Source organism: Ictidomys tridecemlineatus, chromosome 3 (assembly GCF_052094955.1).
Source record: "Ictidomys tridecemlineatus isolate mIctTri1 chromosome 3, mIctTri1.hap1, whole genome shotgun sequence".
NCBI classification, from domain to species: Eukaryota; Metazoa; Chordata; class Mammalia; order Rodentia; family Sciuridae; genus Ictidomys; species Ictidomys tridecemlineatus.
This window is the reverse complement of record NC_135479.1, coordinates 49,686,778-49,713,815: the sequence shown is the minus strand read 5'-3', so window position 1 is coordinate 49,713,815 and position 27,038 is coordinate 49,686,778. Positions and strand designations below refer to the sequence as shown.

Here is a 27,038-nt window from a genome sequence, read left to right as displayed (position 1 = left end):
CCTGTCTCTAAATAAAATACAAAATTGGGCTGGGAATGTGGCTCAGTGGCTGAGTGACCCCTAGGTTCAATCTTTGGTACCAAAACAACAACAACAACAACAACAACAACAACAACAACAACAATCCCAGAGGTGTCACTGTTTTCAGCATGCCCTAGGTAGACAGATCAAAAGATGGATGGGCAGTGATAGAGAGGTGATTCTTTGAATTCAGGAGCCCAGAATGGGGGACAAGGCCCTGCTTTAGAGTCTGATGCATGCCATAGACATTGGAGAGGGGCAGCAGCAGCCCCCAAATCTGGGAGAGAGGGAAACAGAAATTTGTCTAGGTTCTTGCAAGAATATCTTGCATGAGGCAGGACCTTTCTGGATGGGGAACCCCATCCTACTCCAGAATTAGGGATATGGAGATCATCCCATATCTTACAGGTACCCACTCCATCATGATGCTCCCAGTCCAGTCCCTTCAAATACCTGATTGTGGTCTCTGTCGCTTGAGTGAGGACATGTTCTCACCCATCTGTCCTTCATCCGGGTCCCCAGTAGGGATCATCACACTTGGCTTCCTGCCAGAGATGTTCATGCTCCCTCAGATCTTGGGGAAAACTAGGGTTGTCTACATGACATCCCCACTTGAAATTCAACTTATCTAAATTCAAATCCAGTCCCATAATGCTTCTATAGTCCCTGTCTCAGTGAATGGTCTCCATCCACACAGGCATCCATGCTAGAATTGGGGCATCATCCTGACTCCTTCCTCCCTGCTGTGGTTTGATGTGTCCCCAAAAGATCATGCATAAGAAAGTTAATCCCCTATGCAATGGTATTGGGAGGTGGGAGCTTTTTAAGCATGATGAGGTCAGGAGGGTAGTGGTCTCATCAGTAGATTCATGTCATCATCACAGGGGGTGGATTTGTTGAGGCCGAAGTGGGTTTGTTATAAAAGCAAGTTCAGCCTCATTTTTTTCTCTCTCACATGTAGTCTCTGGCCCTTCTGCCTTCTGCCATGTATGATGCAGAGAGAAGGGCCTTTCCAGATGCAAGTTTCTCCACCTTGGACTTCCCAGCCTTGAGAACTGTAAGAAACAATCTCTGTTTTTTATAAAGCACCAAGTCTCAGATATCCTGTTATGGCAGCACAAAAGAAAGTAAGACATTTGCCCACAGCAGACCACCTTGATAATACCCCTCCCCGCCCCCCGTAGCTCTCCTTTCTGTTCTCCATTCTCTGCTTCTAGCACCTCTATTCTAGTCCCAGGGCCTTGCATCTGTGGCCCCAGGGCCTTGCATCTGTGGCCTGAACCACTGCAGCATCCCACCAAAGGTTTCCCTGCTTTTGCTCTGGGTCTCTCTCCAGCACATTTTCTGCACAGTAGCTGATATTAAAATATGCATCTAACATATCATTTTACTGTAAAAGTCCTGTAATGTCTCTTTATTGCTTCTGGGGGAGGGGGCAGGGGAACGAGAAGTTCCTAAAATGGTCCAAAGGGCCTTGCTATGGCCCTTATCTCTCTCCAACTCCATCTGGGCCATTTTCTCCCTACTCACTGATCTGTAGACAGGTGGTACTCAGACTCTATGTGCTTAAAAATGGAACGGAGCGTTTGTTCAAACAGATTCCATTGAGGGAAACTGGCTCCACCCCAGAGATTCCAATTCAGTAGGTCTGGAGAGGGGCCTGAGTATTTGCGTTCCTGAGAAGTTCCTCTGTGATGGGGAGGCTGCTGCTGCTGGTCTGTGGACAACACTTTGAGTGGCACTGTCCACACACCTGGCCTCCTGCTATTCCTCAAAGGAGCCGAGCTGTCTCCTGCTTCAGAGCCTCTGTCTGGAATCCTCTCCCTTCTCAGTTCAGCTGACCTTGCCCCATCTTTCAGAACTCCCCTCAGCTCCTTGGACAAGATCAAACAGGCCCATTAGTGTGCTCACACCAACCCCAGGTGCAATTACACAGGCTTGTGGCAGGACTTGTACCTGTCTCTCTGTTGGACTTGAGATAGAATAGAAGACATAAGAGATAGAAAGGAGTCGAAAGAAAGCAAAAAGGGACTGTCACTTTAATCTGAGAGCCTTTTGCTAAAGTTCCTCACACTTTCACATCTTAGGCCAGGATCCCTCCCAGGCCTGTTGCTTCCCAAACCAATTTTTTTTTTTTTTTCCTGAGGCCTGTCACTCCCAAATTTCTGAGAAGTCTCCAAATCTTTATTTACAATCTTAGTGTTACTGGAAATTCACTCAGGAAAATGTGCCATGTACTTTTAGAACAGATGGAGCAAAGGGAGATGTGATATTTTAAGTAACCTGTAACATAGGGAACGTTCCAAACATTATCTATTGATCAGATAATGCAGACAATGTCAAAGATCCTGAGAACAACCAGACTACCATAAAAAATATCATCTCCCCATACCTTCCCAAGTCCAACCCTTACAAAGTTTGCTTTTTTTTTAAAAAAAAGAACACAAGATCCCCAAAGTGCTTTCTCACTTAAGATAACCCACATTCTGTCTTGAATATATACTCCTTGCTTTCGTGAACAAATCTCTTCTTGTGCCTCTCTGACACATTAAAATTCTTTTTTTCTGATGTATGTCAAGGACCTCATTATTCTGAGTTGAGGTCCACGACCTCCTGTCCAGGACCTCCCTCACCCCTTCCAGTGACAGACTGAGCTCCTGGGGGTTGGACTGTGTCTTGTTTACTTCTGTGTCCTCAGATCCCCAAATAGTGCCTCCTGTTCTTTTGATGAATGGATGACTCTGTGGCTTAAGCCTAGGAGTCCTTTTCTTTCCATTTATAGTGAGGCACACAGCTTCCAGGAGCTTGAGGACAGAAGGATTTCACAGTCAGGTGCTGAAATATGCCAAACTAAGAGAACATGGGGGCTACAGTGCATTCCCTGGGGTGGAGGATGGACTCTCTTGCTCTGAGGTGCTCACTCAAGTCCAGGGGATGGGTACAGTGTGGGTGGGTGGTGGGGTGATGGTGGGGAGGGAGTAGGTGGGGGTGGTGATGGTGGTAGTGATAGGGGAGATGTGATGGTGGTCTTTCCTCCAAAGGTTTCTCGGTGTCTTTGTCTTTGTCTCCCCCTTATGGTCACTGCTTTCACTGTTCCAAATCTCCAGTCCCGGTGGCCATTCCTTATCTGTTGGTCTTTCCCACCACCCCAAGACCCTTTGTCCACCTCTTAGTTCCGGACCAGGAGCAAGGGCTCCGCCCTAGGCCTGGGTGGGTCAGAGGGAGACCTGGTCCACCCCTTACCATCTGCTGGAGATGAGCAGCCTGGGTATCTCTTCTTCCAGGGCCTTCAGCTCTTCCCTCACCTGGTCACTCAAAGGGATGTAGTCCAGCCTGCAAGCACAGGGGTGGGGTCTGATTCTCCTGGGACTCTCCATGTGATCCTAAGTTCCTCAAGGACCCAGCTCCCGGGTTCCACCACCTGCTAAAGGAATCTGCCACAGGTTCCCTGGGAATCAGGCTCTGAGTTGGAGGTAGAGTGAGGAGGTTTATTAGGGAGTGTTCTTGGGCCAACACCAGGACAAGGGGAGGGAGGGCAGCAGAACTGGGCAGGGGTGGAAACTGCTGTGATATAGTCTAAATGGCAGCCTTGGCTAGCTCATGGGGGGTTTCTGAAGCCAGGATGAAATGATACTTTAGAACTGGGATGAGGGACTGGGAGTTTACACCCCAACATGGGTCAGTCATTGGATGCAGGCTATCCCAGGAAGGGGATGTCCTTGGGTGAGGTGGCGCTCATTGGCACAGGACATCCCTGTGGCCAGCTGCCATCTGCATCTCCAGTGGTGGAGGGATATGTCTTCATTCCTGAAGGGACTCTGGGCTACATTTCACAGTGTCCACCACAGAATGGCTATTCAGAGTGATCACCTAGGGCCTAGTCTGGGGTTTCCTTCCCAGAGGCTGGAAGGACAGAATCCTGGGGTTTCTGTTGTATTTGAGGTAGTTACTCTCTTCTCTGGGCCTCTGTGTCCTCAATCTACAACCTGGGATTGGTCACTCCTGCTTTGCTCATCGTGAGGCAGGGTGAAAAGAACCTACATCTGCAAAAGACTGTGCATTGTCACCATTACTGCTGTTGAGCTGTCCTTTGGGGGAAGAAGATGGAGCTCTTGAAGTGAAGCTTGTCCCTCTTTGCCACGCCCTGGGCTCCAAGAAGGAGGATGCAGAAGCCATCTCAGAATTTCAGGGAGCAAGATCTGAACCCAGATCTACCCACAGCATCAGATCTGGAGAGACTTCTGAAAGACCTCTGTGGGGAACCAAGGCACTAGCACCCAGGGTAGAGTTTCCCTGGTTGTAAATGGCCGGTTTTAACCACGGGAGAACCTGAATGTAAGTTCTTCATTCCCATTATCTTGCCCAACTACTCCTTTAGGTTTGGGAGTCAAGGCAGAAGGCCTGGCTGAAGAAACCCTGAAGGTACAGGCTTTCTGGACCCCTCCTGAAAGCCAGATAGAACCAGATACTCAATGACACTCTCTTTCCCATTGGATTGTACACTTTGGGAGGGCAGGGCCCATTTCTGTTTGCTCATTATTGTATCCCTAGGGCCTGGGCAGTGCCTGACACATGGGAAGCCTGGCAGGCATTGGTGTATGAGTAAATAATGGATGAAGTACTACCCTGGAATGAGGTGAACATGGGAGAGACCCTTAGAACATGCAGTCTCCCCAATAATGATCATGTGATCATGCTCAATTCTCTTCCTGGTACCATCTTTGTTTTTATATGCAGTTCATTATAACCCAAAAGGTGGGCATGATATTTCCATTACATAGATGAAGAAACCAAGTTTTAGGTGAGATAATGACTTGTCCAACTCACACAGTATGAGCGGCACAGATGACAAGGAGCCCAGGCCACCTGGGCTATGCATTTATCCATTTTCCTTTCCTTGTCCCATCTCTCAGCACCCCACCTCTACCCCTGTCCCTGACCTGAAAGGACCCACAGGGCTCTTACCACAGGAGTGTGAGTTGGCAGGCTGGATGCTTGAGCCCCTTGTAGAGCAGCCTCACTCCATGGTCGCCCAGGTCATTCTGTTGCAGGTCTAGCTCCAACAGTCTGGGGCTGACGCTGAGTGCAGAGGCCAGGTCCTGGCAGCAGCTGGAAGTGAGGCCACAGCTGACCAGTCTGCCGGAGAGATGCACACGGACCACTGGTCATTGTCCTGAGGACTCATTCCTTTGGGTAACTGGGGTCTGGTCTCTTTTTCTAATTATTGTGGCCCTTTGGTGTTCCCAAGTGATGTTAAAGGAACATAAAGACCTTCCTGACTTGTGGTAATCTGGGAGGTTTTAATTTTCCTTTCAGGAAAATTAACCATTCAATTATTAAATTTAATTTGCGACCCAGGAGCCATTCAGGATGCAGGCCACCTCCCTTTTATGCTCCTGTGGGAGTCACATGAAATCTGCCCATGCACTGTATCCACCTTGTATGAACAATTTACTCAACGTCCCATTGGTGTGTCTGGGTTTAGTTGTTAACCACACTGGCTTGGCCAAATACTCAAAGTCAGTGGACACAGGATGCTCTGGTGGGTTTCAATATTAAGAGGATCCACAGTCTAGGAGAAAAACTACCGAGTTTCTAATATATGAACAGAAGTTGAGGGGAATATGATAGGTTCTACTGGAATCAAGGGCCTTTCCTGTATTCTCCAGTACATATGGGTAAATATTGGGTACATATGCTGGCCCAAGCCAGAGCCATATCTGACATGCTGCATGCTGCTCTGAGCAGTGCTAAGCTCTAATGCCTTGTCTTATCTGTTGGATAACTCTGTATCTCTTATAGTCGAGCTGCAGGTCAAATGGAACGGACATAGAGATCCATTGGTCTGCTGCTTCTGGGCTTGAAGAAGGGCTCATATTCCATGATGTCTGGGAAAACCTGATTCTTACTGATCATGGCCATCTTCTCCATAGGGAGAGGATGGGATGGCTCATCTGGGAGAAGCAAGGATGAAGTGGAAGGATGGTTTTACTCTGTTTTTCCAAATAAAGTCCCCTTTCCCCCTTGTAGAAGTGGGGTAGCTATAGACATTCACTGAGAAGGGGCTGGTGCTAGGTGCTTGGGATTGAGGCTTATGTGTCCTATTTAATTTTGGTAAAAAATACCCATTCCCAGCTATTTGATACCAGGGATTGAACCCAGGGGTGCTTAATTGCTGAGCCACATTCCCAGACCTTTTTCATTTTTTATTTAGAGACAAGGTCTCACTATGTTGATTAGGGCCTTGCTAAGTTGTTGAGGCTGGCTTTGAACTTGTGATCCTCCTGCTTCAACCTCCTGAGTCGCTGGGATTACAGGTGTGTCCCACTGTGCCCAGCTTCAACAATGTTCCCCTTAATTAGTACATCCTTTGTAGAAGGCAAAATTAGCAGTACATATAGTCTTTACCCAGAAATTCTCAGAGTTTAGTCTACAGATAATACACTGTGTCTCAGGATACATAGAAGAGGATATTAATCGCAGCTCTGTTTTTATGGTGATAAAGATTAGCGATAACCCAGATGCCTAAGGAAGTGATTAAAAAACTAATGGTGAATTCGGGTAGTGAAATTCTGTGCTGCCATTAAAAACAATGAAGCAACTATATGTATTAATGTGGGACCATCTCTAAGATTTGCTTTTAATGATGAGTCAAGGTTCAGAAGAGCATTTGGGACCTTTTCTACAGGAAGAGGCTGTGCATGTGCAATATGCAAAAATAGGCTTTCTCTAGGTGATTGCTGTCTAGAGCTCCTCTGCTCTTGGTGTCTTAGTTCAACTTCTGCTGCCCTCAGCTTCCACAACTTGATCTGCTCTGCTCACAGCAGAACACTCAGGACTTATTTGCAAACCAACCAGGTAGCATGCCACTTAGTCCTTAAAGGGTCTTGGTGAAGAGGGGGCGCTTGGAAAGTGGACCACCAGGCTTTGATGTCAGACCCGGATTCAAAACCCAGTGCTACTGCTTCCCACTTATGCAGCCTTATAAAAATAATTTAACCTTTGACCCATTTTGTCTTTTGTAGATGTAGAAAGGATAAAATATTACCCTAGCCTTCTAGGGATGGGTGATCCCTGGGGTTAGAAGGAGACCCCAGTGGCTCCCCTGTCCATCCTCCCATCCCATCTACCTCTTTGCTCAGGATTATTGAGTAGCAGAACAGGCACCGGCACTGTGAAGCAGAATATTTGACCTTGGGAAGGTCAAATGCAAGTAGGACCAGAGATGTGAACAAACATCTCTTGGGGCTCAGGCAGAAGCCAAAACGAGATGGCAACTGTGTGTGCATGTGTGTGTGTGATTTTGTGCATCAGGGGTGGGGGGCTCCAGAGAGACTAGGGAGACATGAGCAATCCACTCTTGTGCTATTACCATCATCCTCTGTAGTAGATTGTGAAATGGCCACATAAGTTCTCTCCTGGTGCCCACCTTGCACCTGTGCCCCATGGTAGTGTCCTTCCATCAAGAACTAGAGTCTATTTTTTCCTCCCCTAGAATCTGGGCTTGGATATCAGGAAATCTTCTTTTACCAATGGGACAATAGCAAAGGTGACTAAGATAGGTGTTTGAGAAGGGCTCGTACACTGGGACTTGGCTTTTCTTGTTGCATGTGGAGCCCTGAGGTCACCCCCCACCCCACCTCAGCCCAGGTGTGAGTGAGCATCATCCTGAGCCTCCACAGAACATTGTGTTTCTGCAAGCTCCTCCGCATCCCACGAAGCAGGTCCCCCCTTTCTCTGCCATTTTTCTTAATCTGCCACATGGTCAGCTTCTTTCTCCACTGTCCATGTCCACCCTCACCAGGCAATATCCCTCAAAGAGGAACACTTACCGCAATCGCTGTAGCTTGCAATACCTCTGACTCAAACTCTGGAAAAGGTGCTGGGCTCCAGAATCTGTTAGCAAGTTGAAGTTCAGCTCCAGCTCAGTCAAGGTCTCGCTGGTGCTCAGCCCTATGGCAAGGTCTTTGCAGCTTTCAGCGGTGAGGCCACAGCTGGCCAACCTGTAGGAGACACACACATCCATGACCTCAAGTTTATCATCTTGTGGTTCAATGTATACCCACAAACAACCATGCAGCACCTACTGGGGCCACACTTGTGGTCCAGGTGGAGGTTGATAAGACCTCTTATCTCAGGTCCCCAGAAATGCACATGCCATGGTGGGGATAGACTTAGAAACAAATAGCAACAGGTCAGTTTTTGATCAAAACTCTACAGTGCTTTTACTCAGAGTAAAATTCAAGGTTCTTATCCTGGTCACCAGGATCCATCCTGATGATCTGGATCTTTGTCATCTCTGTCCCCATCTCTTTTAGCTCCATTGTTACTAAACTTCTCCCTGTTTCTTAAACACAACAGAGCCTTTGCATCTGCTCCTTCTTCTGCCTGGAGCAATCTGGAACAAACCAGTACCTCATGATTAATTCCTTTACAAGCTTCAGGTCTTTGCTCAATGGTAAGTCACCTTGATGAAGTCTTGCTCACCACTGCCTATTCAAGATTATACATGCACCCCCAGACTCCCCACAACTTTATTCTGCTTTGCTTTTTCTACAGCTCTTATCAACACAATGCATTTTACTTGCTATTTGACTTTTTTGTGTTCCTTCCTCTTCATAAAATAAAATCCATTGTTTTGTCCATTTTTGTTATTAGCCACACTCCCACCCCTGGGTTAGTGCATTTCTTAAGTCTGTAGATGAATGCACAGAATAGCATCAAAAAAGGGGTAAGTCAAGGTCACTGAAGGCAGAGGAATGAGTGATTGAGAAAAGAAGGAGGATGAAGGTGTGCCTGGAATGGGTGGCTCCCAAAGGTGAGGGTGGTTGTGGGGGGCACTCCTGGATGGCAGGGTGGATGTGAAATCACAGTGGATGTTTAATCTCGTTGGCATACAGATTAAGTTTGAGGATACCAAGATAGTGGTAGGTCTCGACTGTCACTATAAGATGTTTGGACTTTATTCAGTGGGCACTGATGAGCCTGTGAAAGTTCTTGAGGACAGTTGTGATTTTTGTATTACTTTGGAAAGATCCCTGACAGCCAGTGGAGGGTGATAGGTGGGGCAATGCAAGAAGCAGGTGGTATGGTGGGAGAATGAACACCTGGGTCAGAGTCATGGCTATGGGGAGATGTTTCTGGGAGACTAGATGACACTCAGTGACTCTTTAGATTTTGGGACCAGGGTTGGATATGGAGTTGAAACTACTGCCACTTACTGAGAAAGCAGATGAGAGAGGAGACAGGGTCAGCTTCTCAGGTCCACAACTAAGTGTATTTGTCACATAGTGCCAAGTGCTTAGGAGGGCCCATGATTGGGCTTTAATTCTTGGTGGCTGCCATCTTGGATTTTTAAATATGCTTATCTTTGAATTTATGTTTTGGAAGCAAAGCTTGATGGAATAACAGAATCTTGGCTTATATATGCTCTTATCTCAAGTCAGTTCTCTCCTTCCCTGAGCTAGAAGAGTTCTTGGCTTCCTACTTCCTTGCCTCCTGGTGTCACAGGGTATCAGCTAGCCTTTCCCTCAACCCAGTGACCACTGTTGTCCACTGTCTCCAGTGTGGGACTGGATCAGGAATGGGGAGGATAAGGGTGGCGCACCTAGAACCATGGCTCATTTGGTAATTTGGAGAGAACAAGACTCACCCACTAATGATCTGGATACTGCATGCATCCTGGCAATACCCTGGTGGTGGTGATGGGGTTCTCCCATCTGCTGTGGATTGGGTAGTAGAACCATGGGCACATACATGCTCTCTGGCTTGAGTTTTGCACCCACTCTGGGACAAGGTGCATGGGTCTGGTGACTGCTGGGAGGGGAAACCTGGCATTTGGTGGGCTGTGTGCACATAAGTTGTGGGTGGGATCTCAAGGAGCCACTTTTGTGGCCCTCTTCATCTGCAGGGATTCTCCTTCTTCAAATCTCAACCTCTCCCCAGACTACCAAGGACATCAGGCCTCAGGCTTCATTGAAGAGGCTGAGGTTATGTGGCTAGGGGTGAAAGAGTGGACTGTATAAGGGCTCTGGAGCCAGAGAGACATTGGTTTAGGTCTCACCTTGTCACCAGTAGAAGACTATGGGCAGATTTTATTCTCTTTGAGTTTCACTTACTTACCTATAACATGGATTTGCTAACTCTACTGGGCAAGGTGGTTGTAAATATCTGAGAAGATAGTGTGTGCTGTGTGTTTAGGACAGTGCCTGGCAGTGTTTAAAGGATGCTGCTGTGGGACCTGAAACCCTCAGTGTCCCTCAACCTCTCTTCCTCAGTTGCCATGTTTCCACACAGTCTGTCTCTGTCCCTTTGTTCCAGAGAAGCCCAAGTCTCCTCCTTCAGGTGTCTTTGATCCTATGTCCTTCTGCTCTCCTTCTGGCTTTGCTCTTTCTAGATCTCTGAGTTCTCCATCCTCTTCTCTTACAACTCCTCCTATGTTTATGTAATATGCTCTTATGTAATGCATTTTACATGAAAGTGCATTAAAGAAAAATCTCAGAATTCTTGATTCTAGCCCATTCAATGTATTTCAAGAAAAATCCAAAAGTGACATAAATGACATAATCCTATATTTAGAAGAACCAAAAAAGGCTGTGTGCAGTGGCACACACCTGTAATTTTAGTGGCTCAGGAAGCTGAGGCAGGAGGATCATGAGTTCAAAGCTAGCCTCAGCAACTTAGTGAGTCCTTAAGCAACTCAGTGAGACCCTTTTTCTAATGAAAATATAAAAAGGGCTGGGGTTGTGACTCAATGGTTAAACACCTCTGGGTTCAATCCCTTGTTCCAAAAAGCAAACAAAAACCCTCAAAAAATTCCACCAGAAGACTTGTAGAGTTGATAAACAAATTTGGCAAAGCAGCAGATACAAGATCAACATACATAAATATATTGCTTTCCTAAACTGCGATAATGAATCAGCTGAAAAAGAAATTAGGAAAACTATATCCCATTCCCAATAATCTTAGAAAATACCTGGGAATAAATCTAACCAAGAAAGTCAAAGACCTCTATAATGAAAACTACAGAATAAGAAGAAAGAAGCTGAAGAGTACCTTAGAATATGAAAAGAACTCCCATGTTCTTCTTGGATGGGCAGAATTAATATTATCAAAATTGTCATACTAAAAGACTAATCTTTTGTCAACAAAAGCATTATCAGATTCAATGCAAATCCTATTAAAATACCAATGACATTCTTTACAAAACTAGAAAAAAAATTCATCTGGAAGAATAGCTAAAGCAATTAGACCCAGAATAGCTAAAGTAATTCTGAGCAAGGATAGTGATGCTGGAGGCATCACAATATTTAACCTCAAATTATACCAGAGAGCTATAGTAACCAAAACAGCATGGTATTGGTGCCAAAAAAGACATGAAGACCAACGGAATAGAGTAGAAAACACACAGAGAGAAATCCATATACATATAGTCATCTGACATTCGACAAAGGTGTGGAAAACATATGCTGGAGAAAAGATAGCCTTTTAACAAATGATGCTGGGAAAACTGGATATCCATATGTAGAAGAATGAAACTTGATCCCTATCTCTCATGCTTCACAAAAGCCAACTCAAAGTGAATCAAAGGCTGAGGAATTAGACAAGAAACTGCAACTGGTAGAAAAAAAATGTTGGCTTAACACTCCAACGTATTGGCACAGGCATTGACTTCCGTAACATCACTTCTAAAGTGCAAGAAAGAAAACCAAGAATCAAGTGGGATGGCATCAAATTAACCAGCTTCTGCATAGCAGAGGAAACAAGAGGGTGCAGAGAGAACCTCCAAGACTGGGAGAAGATCTTTGCTACCTGCTCCTCAGCTAGGGGATTAATATCCAGAATATATGAAGAACCTTTATACCAAACAACAACACCAACCACAACAACCACCATAAAAACCCCCACCAAATCATCCAATTAATAAATGGGCTAAAGAATGAAATAGATAACTGTTTAAAAGAAGAAACACAAATGGCCAACAAATATATGAAAAAAATGTACAACATCTCTAGAAATCAGGGAAATGCAAATAAAAAGTGCATTGATATTTCATCTCACTCCAGTCAGAATGGCAATTATCAAGAATACAGATAATAATAAATGTTGGCTAAGATGTATGTGTGGGGGGAAGGTACACTTATGTATTGTTGGTTGGACTGAGTATTAGCATAAATACTCTGGAAAGCAGTATAGATTTCTCAAAAAAAAAAAAAACTGCAAATGAAACCACAATATGACTCAGCTATCCCATCTCTTGGTATATATCCAAAAGATCTAAAGTCAGCATATTATAGGGATGTAGCCACATCAATGTTTACAACAGTGCAATTCATAATAATCAAGCTATGGAACCAGCCTAGGTGCCCATCAAGAGATGAATGGATAAAGAAAATATGGTACGTATACATAATGGAGTTTTACTCAGCCATAAAGAAGAACGAAATTATGTCATTTGCTGGTGAATGGATGGAACTGGAGAACATCATGCTAAGTGAAACAAGCCAGACCCAGAAAGTTAAGGGTCGAATGTTTTCTCTCATTCGTGGCAGTTAGATCAAAGTAAGGGGGAATAAAGGAGGGGAGAATGCCATGAAAATAGGAAGAGAAATTTGTGAGGTAGAGGACAGGGATTGATGGGGAGGGAAGAGGAACAGGAAAAGGGAGGAGTGGTGGAATGAATCTGACCAAACATTCCTAAATACATATATGAATATACCCTAGTGAACTTCACCTTTATGTATATCTATAATGCACTTATTTAAAATAGACCATAAATAGCTGGGCATGGTGATGCATGCCTATAATCTCAGGGGCTTGGGAGGTTGAAGCAGGAGGATCACAAGTTCAAAGCTAGCCTCAACAACTTAGCAAGGCCCTAAGCAACTCAGTGAGACCCTGTCTCTAAATAGAATACAAAATAGGGCTGGGGATGTGGCTCAGCGGTTGAGCGCCCCTGAGTTCAATCTCTGATACTCCCCCAAACAGATTATAAATAGATAGAATAAAGATCAATAGTATAGAGGAAAGGGAGGAGAGGGAGGAAGGAGAGAAGTCAAAGAGAAAGGTAAATGAGAAGCACTGGGGACTGATTTGGAGCAAATTACATTCCATGCTTATATAATGATGTCAAAATGAACCCCAAGAGTGACATAAGCCAGAATAGAAGAACACTGCATGATCTCACTTGTTGGTTAAAAAGAAAAAAAAAAGTAGCATGGAGGTTCCATGGAGAGGTGGGAGAGGGATACTATTCCCTCTGTCTGGGATATTTCCGCCCCCCCCACCCCCGGTTTCACTTAGTCAAATCCTCTGTGTTTTTTAGATTTTCTTCCAGTTACTTCCTCAAGGAAGTTTTCTCCACTAGAGCCTTTATCTGGGCCTGTTGTCACTTGTTTGTTAGCTGTGGTCCTTAACACCAATCTCTCACAAACTGCGGGAAAGATTTTGTGTGCATGCGTTTACCATAGTAGCACAGGCATTCGTCATAGTGCACGGTCAGAGGGGATCAATGGGTATATGATAAATACAAAGACTAGTCTTTCATCCTAAGACTCAGCCTTTGCCTCCCATCTCGCACCCCTCACTGCTTCATTGGATACCCCAGGCCAGACTTACCTCAAGGTCTCCAGGTAGCACAGAGGTGGTCTCAGGGTCCTACGAAGATTCTGCACTGCAGAGAGACTTAGCGAATTTCCACTAAGGTCCAGCTCCCTCAGGCCTCCACTGACCCTGAGAGTAGAGAAGAGAACCTGCCAGCTGTTGTCGGTGATGGGGACCCATCTGGACCTGAGGGAGACAGAGAGGAACAGGAGAGATGTGACCCAGATGTGCAGAGTCTGTGTGCACAGCACTGCACAACAGGGAGGGGTTCTGTCCTCCTGAGCACCAGGCCTCAATGGGGAGTGACATTGCCAGGACTGACCCACGTTTCCACCTGCTCCTGCCAACCTGGTTAGGTGGCCTCTTCTGTGTGGTACCTCATTCTACAACCCTTACCAATAGTATACCGATGTGCTCATCCTTCCATCTGTTTCTGTCTGAGCCTGGGAGTTCCCTGAATGCAGGGGCAGATAGTTGGTATCTCTTTTTATCTGTAGTATTCAGCATAGCCCCTGGCATAGAGGAGGAGCTTGGAAATTTGGACAGCCTTCCTCCCATCAATGAAGACATACCTGTCTTTGGCACAGAATTTTGGAGTCCCAGTGGCTAGAAAGGAGATGGGAACAGAGTCCAGGAGAGACGGTTTGAGGATGATTTTGTGATGGGATGTTGGATATGATTAGATATACTACTCTTCATGTTGGTTTTCTAAGGACAGCAAGACCTTAGTGAAGTTCCACAGGAAAGAGATGGCAAAGGGAATGTCCTAGGAGAGAATATTTGCAACCCAGATGGGAGAGGATGATGAGTTTCACATGAGTGTTAGAGTAGACTCTGCCTTATATGACTTCCACCCATATACTTTCTCGATTTTCACCCAATACTTTAATGATCTCACTTGCTTCTGGGGTGTTTTGGTTGGATATGAGGTGTCTCTCCAAAACTCCTGTTAATGCAGGAATCTTCAGAGGTGAAATGATTGAATTGTGAGAGCTGTAGTCTTATCAGTCCATTCTAGTTTGAATGAACTGGGTGGTAACCATAGGCAGGTGGGGCATGACTGCAGGAGATAAGTCACTGGGGTTGTGCCCTGGAAAGGTCCACCTTCCCTGTGGCCTCTTTCCCCTCCCTCTCTTTGCTTCCTGACCTTGTCTTGAGTTCAGAAGCTTTCCTCCACTTCACCTTAAGCCCAGAGCTTGCTTGGTTTTGTAGAGCTTGAATAACACATCTTTAAATTTTTGCTTCACCTTAAGCCCAGAGCAATGGAGTTGGCCATCTATGGACTGAGACCTCTGAAATCATGAGCCGTAAATAAACTTTTCCTCCTCTAATTTGTACTTGTTGGGTATTTGGGTCACAGAGATGCAAAAGCTTACTGAAGCACAGGGCTTCAACTGCTCAAGCTCGATTCCATGTTTCAGAGTGACATTTCTGTTTCCTTGCCAGAGGTCTCTATCACCACACTCCAGTAACTCTTCCACCCACTACAGTCAGTCTTAACTCATTTTTCCCCTAAAGCCTCCAGAGCAGTGCAGAGGTGTGGAGCAGAGGCTCTGGAACCAGCTTCCTGCTTGCAAGTCCACCTCCCTGTGCCTCATTCAGTCTCCTTAGCTGCAAAATCAGGACAGCAATAGCACTTGATGGTGCACAGGGTTTGTGACGATTATAAGATACTGCAGAATCTCTCCCAAATCCTAGCGCAATTTTAAACATTAATGACTTCAAAAATATAAATGCTACGCATGCATCAAAAAAAAAAAAAAAGATTCTCCAGGTGGCCAGTGTTGATTGAAACAAAAATTTAAACATGTATTATTCAAGCTCTACAAAACTAAATAAATATAAAATAAATCAAATAATTAAAGTTCCAAAGGATGGATTTTGTTGATTCATACGTAGCATTTTATACTACCTGAAGGGCAAAATTCAAAACTGATTCTTCAAAATGCTTGATGCTTGATTATAAGACAAATAGATACCTGAGGCCTCTCATCCTGCCTTGATGTATTTGGTGGTGCTGGGGATTGAACCCAGGGCCTTGTACATGCAAGGCAAGCACTCTACTGACCAAGCTATATTCCTAGCCTCTTTTCCTGGAATTTTTTTGTTGGTGGACTCTAGTCTCCTGGCTGTTCTCCCTGCCTGGCCTGGCTGACTTGGAGCCTCTCAAATCTCCCTCTCCACTTGTATACCTCCCACTTTCCCATAGGATGCTGCTACCATCCATTCCAAACTCTCTTTCTCTGGCCTTGGTGTCCCTGGTTCCTCTTGTCCCCCATCTGGTCTCTGCCTCTGTGCCTCTCTAGGATGCACATCAGGCCACTGCCACTTGCAACACCTGTGTCCATATCCTTTAAGGCCAACATCATGTTTACAACCAAGAATAACTAGAAACAATCCCATAAATAGGGGAATGGTCAAATCAGCCACAGAGCTCTCTTGAGGGATGACCCCATGGTCATTCAAAATGCTGTTGTATCAGACTTAATAACACAAGAAGATAGACTTGACCTTTTAGGAAAATAAAGCTGACTGATATAAAATGCATAGCATGGTTCAAATGAGTAGAAGACATAACTGAATTATTATTATTATTCTTATTTTCTGGTGTCAGGGATTGTACTCAGGGGCCCTTAACCACTGAGCCACACCCAGCCGTATTCATTTCTTTATTTTGAGAGAGGGTCTCAATGGGTTGTTTACAGCTTTGCTAAGTTGCAGAGGCTGGCTTTGGAACTGCAATCCTCTTGCCTCAGTCTTTTGAGCCTTGGGGATTACAGGTGAGAGCCACCATGCCCGGCAATAACTCAATTCTTTTTTTTTTTTTTAATATTTTTATTTTTTTTTTTAGTTCTCGGCGGACACAACATCTTTGTTGGTATGTGGTGCTGAGGATCGAACCTGGGCCGCACGCATGCCAGACGAGCGCGCTACCGCCTGAGCCACATTCCCAGCCCTCAATTCTTAATAATGGTCATCTCTGAGTGACAGAATTACAATTGATATTAATATACATCTTTTTGCTTATCTACATATCTTAATCTTTCTACAGTGAACATGGGTTTTATTATGAGAAAAAGCTTTAAAAATCTGAAAAGAGAAGACTCAAATAAATAAAACATTTTTTTTCCCTCTGGGCCTTTCTCCTTTTCTGGTTCACTTGTGTGCTCATTCCCTTCTTTAGGCTCCCCATAATACCTTTTCCATACCTCTATTATCGCAGGCCGTCAAATTCTATTGTAATTATTTGATGGATGACTGTTTTCTCTCCCAGTTCCTTAGGGCAGGGATTGTTTTTTTGATTTGTAATTTGTAGGGCATGGCACAAAATCAGTGTTAAACTAATATTTTTGGAATGAACCATCTAAGAGGGGAAGATAGACTCATACTGATACTGAAAGATCAATACTGCAACACAGGCAGGGGAAGTTCCCAGGGTTGCTGGGGTTGGATGGCCACTCAGACAGCCACTGTTTTATGCTTAGAGAGTGTGTTTCAGGTTGAGTGTCCAGGGCAATAGTGGCACCATTGATGCAAATAAGGAAATCAGTTTTTCAGGGAAAAATTGGGGACTCCACTTCATAGACATGTATCCTGAAGTGATGGGGGTAGATCTCAGGGTCAATGTCATTGTCATGGGAAGGAGGGAGGTGTGCTTAAAGCAGTTGAAATAGAAATTTATCATTTCCTGGAGAGATAGCATATCAAGAGAGAGAGGAGCAGAGGCAGATGGATTGCTTGATCCTTGGAGAGGGTAGAGTTTTTTTTTTGGTACTGAGGGATTAAACTCAGGGTGCTTTACCACTGAGCCACATCGCTAGCCCTTTTTATTTATATTTATTTTGAGACAGAGCCTCACTAAGGTGCTGAGGCTGGCTTTGAACCTGCTATCCTCCTGCCTCAACCTCCTGAGCCACTGGGATTACAGGTATGCACCACTGTGCCCAGTCATGTAGAGGATCTTAAGAAGGTAGAGAATGGTGGTTGGATGGGGCAGTTAGAAATCATGGTGACATCATCCTTTGGCCCCTGGGGCTGAGCGTGAGTGTCTCCAGTGCTCAGGAAGTGGGTGGGAGCTGATGAGAGGAGAGGTCAGGATACTCACAGAACAACTCCAGGGGGTCTCCATCCTTGTCCCTTCTGTGGGCTCTCATTCAGCTGAAGCCTCTTCACATGACCGCAGAATTTAATGCAGAAAATGAACACCAGAAGCTCCATGTCTGTCTGGACATACATCCTTGTTCTTTGGAAACAGTCCATGGCCTGCATTAGGAATTCCTCATCCTGAGTCTCATACAAACAATGGAGAAACTCCAGAGAGTGTGGCTTTCCTGGTGGGGATTTGGCCTCCACCCATTGCAGCAGCTCCCATTTCCTTTCCGGATACAACTGGAAGGTGAAGGGTTCCTCCGTTGCTCTTGACCAGTGATCACTTAAGAGGCCGAACAGGAAGCGCACGGTTGGTGCCCCAAAGAGGTTGTTCCTTCCATACACATCTAGCAGCTCTTCCATACCTCCAAGGCCATCAGGACTTTGGCTTCTTTCCTCCTTATCCCTCAAGGCATAGGACATTGCTGCAAAGAACTCCTGGAAACAGAGATGAATGAAGCTATAGGTCGGGGAGTCAGGGCCCTTGCGGAGAACACCCCTCTTCAAGAAAATGGTGATGATGGCTTCATTTAACTCGTGCTTCCTGAGGTCACCTGCACTGAACACAGTCTTTCTTTGCCAGAGGCCTTCAGCAGCCAAAGAACAGAAGTCCTTGAGCTGTGTCCCTAGGTGTGGAGCTGGAAAGGCCTGGAAAAGGTAGTGCATATACAGGCTTGTGAGGGTCTGAATGGTGGGTGGGAGTACTTTCCCCAACTTCATGTTCTCCTTCAGGTAAGTGCAGACCATCCAGGACACCAAGGGCATGAGACACAACGTCAAGAGCTCAGGGTTTGATTTCAGCATAGTAAAGGCTCTGTTTGCTTGGCTTTCATCTGTGAAATATTTGTAGAAATATTCTTTCCTGCCAGACTCCGAGAAGCCCAGGACTTCTACCCAACGTGGTTGCTTCAAAGAAGGAATGAGTTTCTGCAGATCTGTGGTCCGAGATGTGAGCAGCAAGGAGGCCTCAGGGAGTATGGCTTTCCCCAGCAAACCGCCCAGGAGTGCATGCACAGGCTGTGACTGGCTCCAGTGCACACAGAGCTCAGGACTCTGATTCTCCAAGACCCATTTTGGCTCATCGATACCATCCAGGATGAAGAGCAATTGCTCTGGCTGAGACAGGATCTGCCTGATGGGCACTGTAGGGGCTGTCCCATCTTCTGAGATGAGCTCAGCCAGACTCACCAACTTGCACTGGGCCAGCTCTCTGCAGCTGAAGTAGAAGATGTGCTGGAAGCGGTCTCTGTACAGCTGGCCTTCTTCCCAGGCTCCCTTCACCTGCCTGGCCAGTGTTGACTTTCCAATTCCAGGAGCCCCATGCAGTATGACAATATGAGGTTCTTTCTGGAAACCTGGGCCTGGGCCAAATAATTCACGGATCTCAATTAAATGTCCTTGCTCCTCCACTGCATCACGATGCCAGCTTTTCCTGGCCAGGGGATTCTTGCCTCTGGAATGAGGTTTTTGTAGAAGTAGCAGCTGTGTGAATTTTTGGTGCATATTGTCATTTTTCCAGGATTGTGCGTGGCGGAGCTTTTCTTTTCTCTGGTTTTGATATCTTTCTCTGATTCCTAAATAAGGGAGGAAAAGATGGGAACTAATGGTACAGAACAGAGTTGATCATTTATTCATTTAACAACTGAATGGACTTAGGTATCTACTCTGAGCCACATAGCACATTAACGGCAGATAATGGTGGGTTCTGGCAGGTGACGTAGAAGGAACAAGGGCTTTGGAGTAGAAGATTTTAGTTCAAATCTTTACCAAATCATACTCTCTGATATATTTTTTTTTAATTCAAATATTTATCCAGGGCTTTCCAAATGTCAGGCACTATTCTAGGGGCTGGGAATAAAGAGTGAACCGACAGACACAACTGTCTGCCCTCATTAAGCCTAGGACTTGGGCCATGAGCTGCACTGAGCCTCAGTTTTCTCATCTGTAAGTTGGGCATTTTGATATCTCCTTGTAGGAGGAGTGGAAATCATAGATTACGGAGCAGATGCTGTTGTCTCCTGAATGGCATCTTTTCAACACCCACCTTTGCAGGACCTGCCAATCATATCCTTCAATAAGCACCTGTGATTGTCTGAGGGCTCTCTCATGGCCCACAGTGGGATGTGCCAGAAAGACTGCAAAGCTAATGCTCTAGAGAAAGCATTAGCTGACAACAGATGGGGTCCTCTGTACTCAGGACAGGCAACTCTGAGGAATGTTCTACATTGTCTCCCAGACATCCTCAACAGCATTGAACCTCAGTTGCTGCTTTGGTTTGGATGTCATTTATTTCCCCCCAAACTCATTGAAATTTGGTTGCTGATGTAGTGGTGTTGGAGGTGGGGCCTAATGGGAGGCATTTAGGTCATGGGGGAGGAGCTCTCATGAAGAGATTCATTCATTTCTTGAGGAAATGAGTTAGCTGTGGAGGGAATTGGACTCCCTTTCCTCTCTTCTGCAACCTCCTGCTTGCTCTTCTGCCCCCTATCCCTCTCGCCACACACGGAGCAGCACAAGATCCTCAACAGAAACTAAGCAGATGCGGCCATCTGATTTAGGACTCTTGGCATCCAGAACTGGCAGGAGATAAGTAAACCCCTTCTCTTTATAAAGTACGTGGTCTCAGTTACTTTGTTGTAGCAATAGAAAATGAACTAAGACAGATGCTCACAGGGGTAGCCAGCTCCATGGTACACCTTTGCAGGAATTCTTCCTCCCCAGACTCACTTCCTTCTTCACTCCCAGTGCCTCTGGGGAATCACCTCCCCAATAAACTACCTGCACACACAACTCATCTCAGGACCTGCTTCTAAGGGAACCAACTTGTGAAAGATGGAAAGATGCCTAGTGAACAGTGAGAAGCTGAGCTCATCATGTAAGAGATCGTTCCCCACAGAGGGTCCTCAGGCTCCAAATTAAGTCAGATTCTGAATGGAGCAATTGTTATAATCTCGCCCCACATTTCACTTCCTAACATTTTGAACATCTCTTGCTTTCCCCTCTAGATGAATTTTAAAGATGATCCAGATGGTTCATCTGGGATGGTGAAGACCAGTTTACCCCAGGACACCTGGTAGGCTATATCTGGAGGTCAAGGTTACTACCTGTCCTACCTTTCAGGCAGGATGAAGAAAATCTGGGGAGAGTAGGGAGTGTGGAGTCAATTCATATTGTTATTCTTTGTGAGACTGCAGCTTCAGGGTCCAACTCACCTCCGAAATCACAATCTATGGGTCTGCCTTTATTGTCTCTTGTGAGAACATTTCTAGCAATGTGAATACCTTCTAGGAACAATAGGTCACTGCCAATTGTTACCTGGGGCCACCGCCCACTCTGCTCAGGCTGTGCCTCTTGAGATGCCAAGAGAGGACTTAACTCTTCTGATGTCACTTTTTCCAAAACCTCCTAGTTTTCATGGATCTGTGACCATGGACTGTCCTCTTGAATCAAGTCACACTTAAAAAAAATATTTTCTTTCTTGAATTAAGTAATACTTAAAAAAAATCCTCTATCTTGAATGAGTTTCATTTTAATGTTACGCCTGACCAGGTAGGTGTTGGTCAGCTCCATCCAAATCCACAAAAACCATAAAAGCTGGCTGGATTTGGCCTGTTTTTGCCAGTCCCAGCCAGCCACCTGTTTTTGTACAAATTGCAAGCTGAGAATGACTGTTACGTTTTCAAATGGTTGAGAAAAAAAATCAAAAGATGAATATCATTTCATGTTGTGACAATTATGTGATATTCAAAATTTAGTGTCCATAAATATAGTGTCATTGGAACACAATCATGACAGTTTGCTGGTGTATAGTCTATGGTTGCCTTAAGGCTGTGATGGCCGGTTTGAGTAGCTGCAGCAAAGACCCACAGTTTAAAATATTGTTTATCATTTCCTTTACACAGGCAGATTTTTTTTGCCTTTGTTCTTGATCAATCAGAAAGCCTGCGATTTTTGTACTTGTTATGAAACTGTTCAACTTCCACCCTTGAAGAATTTCTTTAGAATTTAGAATCAGGGAAAACTTGAGGAAATGGGTTAGCTGTAGAGGGAATTTGACTCCGGTTCCCTTGAGTGGGTCTTTTCTCTTCTTAGTGATAATAGCTATTATGTAACCCATTTATATTGCTCTTTTTGCCCTGCTTGCCAGGATGCTCAGAACCAATGGAACCTTTAATTATAGCAACTAATTTGCCTTCACGGTTTTTATACTTGCTTTTTAAAAATTTTTTAATCATTATTACATTGTAGTAATATTGCATTGGTATGTTTCTGTACGATGCCTAGACTCCTTCCTATTTTTCTGCCTTTCCTCATTTCCTGTCTCCCTTCTTTCTTCCTTCTTTTCTTTTTTTGAATGGGAAGTGGTGTGACTAAATCAGTTGACACCCATTGAGCTTAGGCCACATTTTCGGCCCATGAATTCTGTAAATTAACTCCCAGTTGTGTGTAGAAGGATTCTTTTTCACTCAACACCCCTCAGATACAAAAGGAGCATCCCCTAGCATGGGTTAAGACCATAACACCAGAAGCCAGTGTGGCTGTGGCTTTGAAATGACTGTCCTCATTGCCTACACAGCAGAGGAAGTAGGACATAGGGGTTAAAGGTGTGGACTGTGGTGTTGGGGAGAAGGAGGGCTGAATTCCAGCTGTGCCCCTCATTGTGAGACTTTACTTTTTTCAGCCTCAGTTTTCTCATTTGCAAGATGGGACCATAACGGTGGTTGTGAAATTTAAATAGAATATGAGATTGAAGCACTGGCACAGGGTTTGATGTGGAGTGGGGTGTCTAGCGAGCACTTGCAGTCACGTGACTTTCTCTAGACCACTTCCAGCAGGGGATTGGTGAGAAGCTCTGTGGACATCAGATCCAGCTTACCTGACCCCAGGCCAGTGGAGTATGTTTCTTGTGCTGGAGAATGCACCCACATCCTCACTTTTAGCGGCTTCCTAGAAGCAGGGCCTAGGTCTAGTGGTGACTGCAGTGTCAGGGGTCCTAAGGAGTGGATTCAGAGGTTCTCCAGGTCCTCTGCTCAGCCTGTTAACCTGGCCCCTAGGGACCTGATTTTGTGCATGCCTTTGTACCCCCGCCATGCCCCAGAAGCTCGGCAAGGCCTCACCTCCGTAATAGTTTCCAGATGTTTCAGCCAGAAGCTTCTCAGTATCAGGAGCTCCCTGATGCCTTGGTTCTGCATTGGTTTGAGATGGAGGTTCCCAGCCCCCCAGCACTGTGGATGTGGGGGCATTGGGTGACTCTTGGCTTGGAGACTCCTGGTCTGTGGAGCTTGAAGGAGCTCGGTGGAGGAACAAGGGAGGATTTCCTGGATGGGGGGATGGGGGATGACAGAAGAGAAATGATTAGCTACTGAAAATGCACTTTGACTCTCATAATGATCTTGCAGACTAGTTGTTAAGATCTTATTGTTTAAGCCATATCAAGGTAGATGGAGAGTTTTATTTTCTTACGGCTGTTCTGAAACATTTTGGTGGGAATATAGTGCGTTTAAGGGTGCAAGATTTTGATGAACCACTTGAGAGGCCAAACTCCCTATTTCAAGTAACCATAGTTACTCTGCAGCTTCCTGGGCAGGGTAGATCCTCTTTACTGCAGTGCACAGTTTTGCCAGACACTGAGAACTCAGGCCATGCAAGTTGGAGGTAGAGTTGAATTGTTCAAAGTGATAGAGAGTGGAAGAGCAGTTTGGTACTGATTTGGGCATGGAAAGAGGAGAGTGCTCTTGGGAGGCATAAATAGTGGGGGATCTTTGTTAGGGGAGACATGTGAGCAGTCTAGCCCCTCTTATCATATCAAAGTAGAGTGTTTGCTCAGATTTTGTGCAAGTAGATATGTGTGTGCGTGCATGTGTGTGTGTAGCTTAATTCTACCCTGTGGAGTTGGAGGTGGTACAAGGAGCTAAAATTAAGTAGTATGAAGTCTCAGATGAGGGTGGAAAGACTTGTTCCACATTACACCACAAGTGGGTGAAGTCAGAATGAAAACTGAGGGCAATGGAGTTGGATCCTGTAGCCACCCATGCCAGGACTTGGGAGCAGAGGATCGAGAGTGGGCACAGAGGAAGGGAAGGAAATTGGGGCAAACCCACGACTTCCACAAAGCAGTGGCAGGGTGGAGAAGGAAATAACTTCCCCAGGCATGGATTGCTCTGGATTCTAGCCCTGGCTCTGCCCCTAAGTGCTTGTGAGCGTGAACAGGCGGGCTATTCTCTCTAACTCTTCTGCACTGTCAAGAGGTGGCCATTTTGATTGTTGGGATAAGAGAGGAAGAGGCAAGGGTGTAGCTGAGGTTTGAACCCTGGTGACCAAAACGGTAGAGAATAAAATAAGAGAAGTTAGGAAAGGGAACTGGCTGAGGATGAGGAATGAGCCTGGCCTCATGCTCAGATTTTGTGTAAGTAGATATGTGTGTGCGTGCATGCATGTGTGTGTGTGTGTGTGTGTGTGTGTGTGTGTGTGTGTGTGTGTTCATCTGGAGAACAGAAGCCTCTTTTGAACTTCTGGGCTACCCTGACCCTGTGGATCTTCGGTGCCCACCAAGATTATGGGATGAGCCCTGCATGGTCAAGGACCATGCCACACAGGACTGATGCACATGGGTCCCAGTTTCCCCATCTGTCAAACGGAAAGGGGAGCAGTCTCAGCACTGAGAGGTCCTTGAAGGACCATTCCTTCCAGCCGTATGGCTCTCACCACCCCTATCCTGGCTCTTTCATCTTTCCTCTATAGTATGCCCCCCAGGTCCCCATGAAGGTCCATGTGTACCTGTGGGGACCCACTGGCTGACTCACCGCCCCACCCCAGCCCCAGGCAGGGCTCTTAACTCACCTTTCTGTATGTGGCTAGGTGTTACAGGAAAAATTCTCTTTGATTCCCGGGTGGACCCGGTGCAAGGAAAATTCCAGAACTTCAGCACTTCTGTGGAGGTGGGCCAGCTGGGGGACTCCATGGCGGGTGTTTTTGGGGAGCCGATGATTAAGGAAGAGTTGCCTATGGGAAGGAGACAGAGAGGTTGAGGGCTTGTCCGAGGGGCAGGAACAGAAGCCAGACTGAGCCTGGGGTTCTTCATATTAATCAGGTCCCATTTCTTAACCAAGTGAGGTTGGGAGAAACCCATGAGCCCACTGAGGCCCTCACAACCTCCCCCCACGGCTCATCCAGAGAATGACATCCTCACAGACACCACTGGGCAAAAAGTCCTGATCTGGGGCTCAGGGAATTTGCCTACCTTTCCTGGTTCTGATGTTGCTTCTTTGGGTAAGTTAACATTCCCCTCTGAGCGTTAGCTCTCCCACGTGAGGCTACCAGCACCTGCCTCCCTGGGTTGCCAATAGTGATAATAGCAGCAGCAGCATCAATTGCAAGAGCTTGCATTTATGGAGCATTTACTGTATATTAGACTCTGCTAACCATTTCACATGGATTATCTCTTTTAACTCCCACACAGGCTCTTAACTCTCTCATGGAGAAACAGAAGCAGAGTAGTAAAGTGACTTGTCCAGGGTGGCAGTGCTGTGACAGGAGCCTGCCTCTGCCTATCTCCCAGTCATGTTCATAACTACAATGCTCTGTAATGGCTTCTTGGGGAGCCGGGCTTGAAACCCATGCCCACTCCTCTCTGTACCCTTCTGAATGCCAGTCTACCCCCCATCAGCCCTCCAGGCACTGTGAGGATCCCATGGGGGATAGAAATGCACTGGAACAGAAGAGGGTATAGGGCAAGGGGTCTAGCAAGAGACCCCCAGCAAGCCTTCTAACTCTAGCCTAGTCTGCATGCTCCTTTGGACAGTCCCAAGTCACCCACCCAGAGGTGGCTTGGTGGGAGGGTGGTAGTGCCAGTGGGACTGGGGTAGGGTCTTTTTCTACTCACTTGAAGTCAAGGTCGTCTGTGCCTGGGCCTGGGCACACAGCAGACTCAGGCCCATCTGTTCCCAGGTATGGAAGGCCAGGTCCCAGGCTCGCTGCTCCCCATACTGAGCCACCAGTTGTGAGGCCACCTCCGTACCACTTGCCTTCTCTGGTTGAGCTGGTGTCACACCAGAAGGACACCCAAAGAGTGTTTTGTTGGATAGCCGAAGCTGGAATTCCTTCAGCTCCTCTTTCGGCAGTAGCTCCAGGTAATGAGCCAGCTGGTCCTGGGTCCCTCTGGCCATCTCTGCCCCAGGCAGGAGAGCCTTGGGGATATTCATGGGGGGAGCAGTGGGTAAGTGAGTGGGTGGTGAAGGGCATCAGGCAGGTAGAGAAGAGTGATCTTCCTTTGCCTTGGACAATGCACGTCTCTCAATGCACGATTCTCCTGGGGATCATGTCTCTTAGCCTGGCAAACTCCGATTCAGCATTTGGGACTCAGTTTTGTAAACTGAGGGCATCTGCCAATATAGATGATATCAGGAGGAGTGAGGGGAGAGGAGTGGTAGGAGAGCCACAGGAGGGAGGAGACCCAAGGGGACTGGAAGATACGGGAAGAAGTCAGAGTCCATGGAGGTGCAGGGGCAGGGCCCAGGGCTGGTCAGGAAAGGTGATGGGGAGGAGGAATGGGAGGAGGGAGGGGTGGGAGGATGGAGGGATGGGGAGATGAGGGTGTAACTGACACTTACTATTCTGGGTTCCTCAGATTCTTCCTTCTCCTGAGATCTGGACTCCTGGAATCAACCCTTGAGACACAGCATTGAGAGGGGGTGAGATGGAGGGGGGAGAGAGGCCATGCAAGTGGTGGGCTCAGAGCCCAAGATTCAGTTCAGACCCATTTGCAGTTCTCTCCAGAATGCTCCTGGTTGGGACATCTCCTGGTTGAGAACAACCCAGAGCTGGCCACAGCAGGAAGGACAAGTCACCCAGAGGAAACCTCTGAGGGGTGTGGTCAGGGGAGGGGAGGGACCTGGACAGGCCTATCTACATCCAGGACAGACACATGCTGTGTGTAGCACATTGTACCCTGTCACCCATCACCTGAGCCTGCCTACAGGGCCAGGGTGCAGACTCTCCAGGCAGGGGCTGGGGGTCCGTGCCCTGGCACTCAGGGTAGGTGCCAGGGCAGCTTCTTAGAGTTGTCCAGGAAGCATATTTCCAGCCTCTCATGGTTTGGGGGCTTCCTGAGCCCCACTTGCTCATCCTGACATCTATCTGTCTGTCTATCTATCTATCTCTATATTATCTGGGAATAGATAGATTCCAGATTGAGGGGGCTGTGCAGGCTGCCCGGGTCTCAGCTAGCAAACATCTCCACCCGAAAGCGGAACAGTCCGTGCCTTACC

General features: G+C 46.4%; 1 protein-coding gene across 1 annotated transcript in view; it reads right to left on the bottom strand.

Annotated features, from left to right (window-relative positions):
* The window catches only part of Nlrp1 (NLR family pyrin domain containing 1), a 43,215-nt gene extending 16,414 nt beyond the window's left edge, over positions 1–26,801 (bottom strand). The window contains exons 1-10 of the mRNA XM_021734618.3: positions 26,382–26,801; positions 25,655–26,153; positions 24,613–24,774; positions 22,890–23,090; positions 17,729–19,346; positions 13,639–13,809; positions 7,854–8,024; positions 4,987–5,157; positions 3,265–3,354; positions 475–566 (exon numbers count right to left, since the gene is read on the bottom strand). Of these exons, the coding sequence (XP_021590293.2) occupies positions 475–566; positions 3,265–3,354; positions 4,987–5,157; positions 7,854–8,024; positions 13,639–13,809; positions 17,729–19,346; positions 22,890–23,090; positions 24,613–24,774; positions 25,655–25,973 (2,995 nt within the window). The 5' untranslated portion in view covers positions 25,974–26,153; positions 26,382–26,801. The remainder of the gene's footprint in view (positions 1–474; positions 567–3,264; positions 3,355–4,986; positions 5,158–7,853; positions 8,025–13,638; positions 13,810–17,728; positions 19,347–22,889; positions 23,091–24,612; positions 24,775–25,654; positions 26,154–26,381) is intronic.
* Positions 26,802–27,038: the final 237 nt, after the last annotated feature.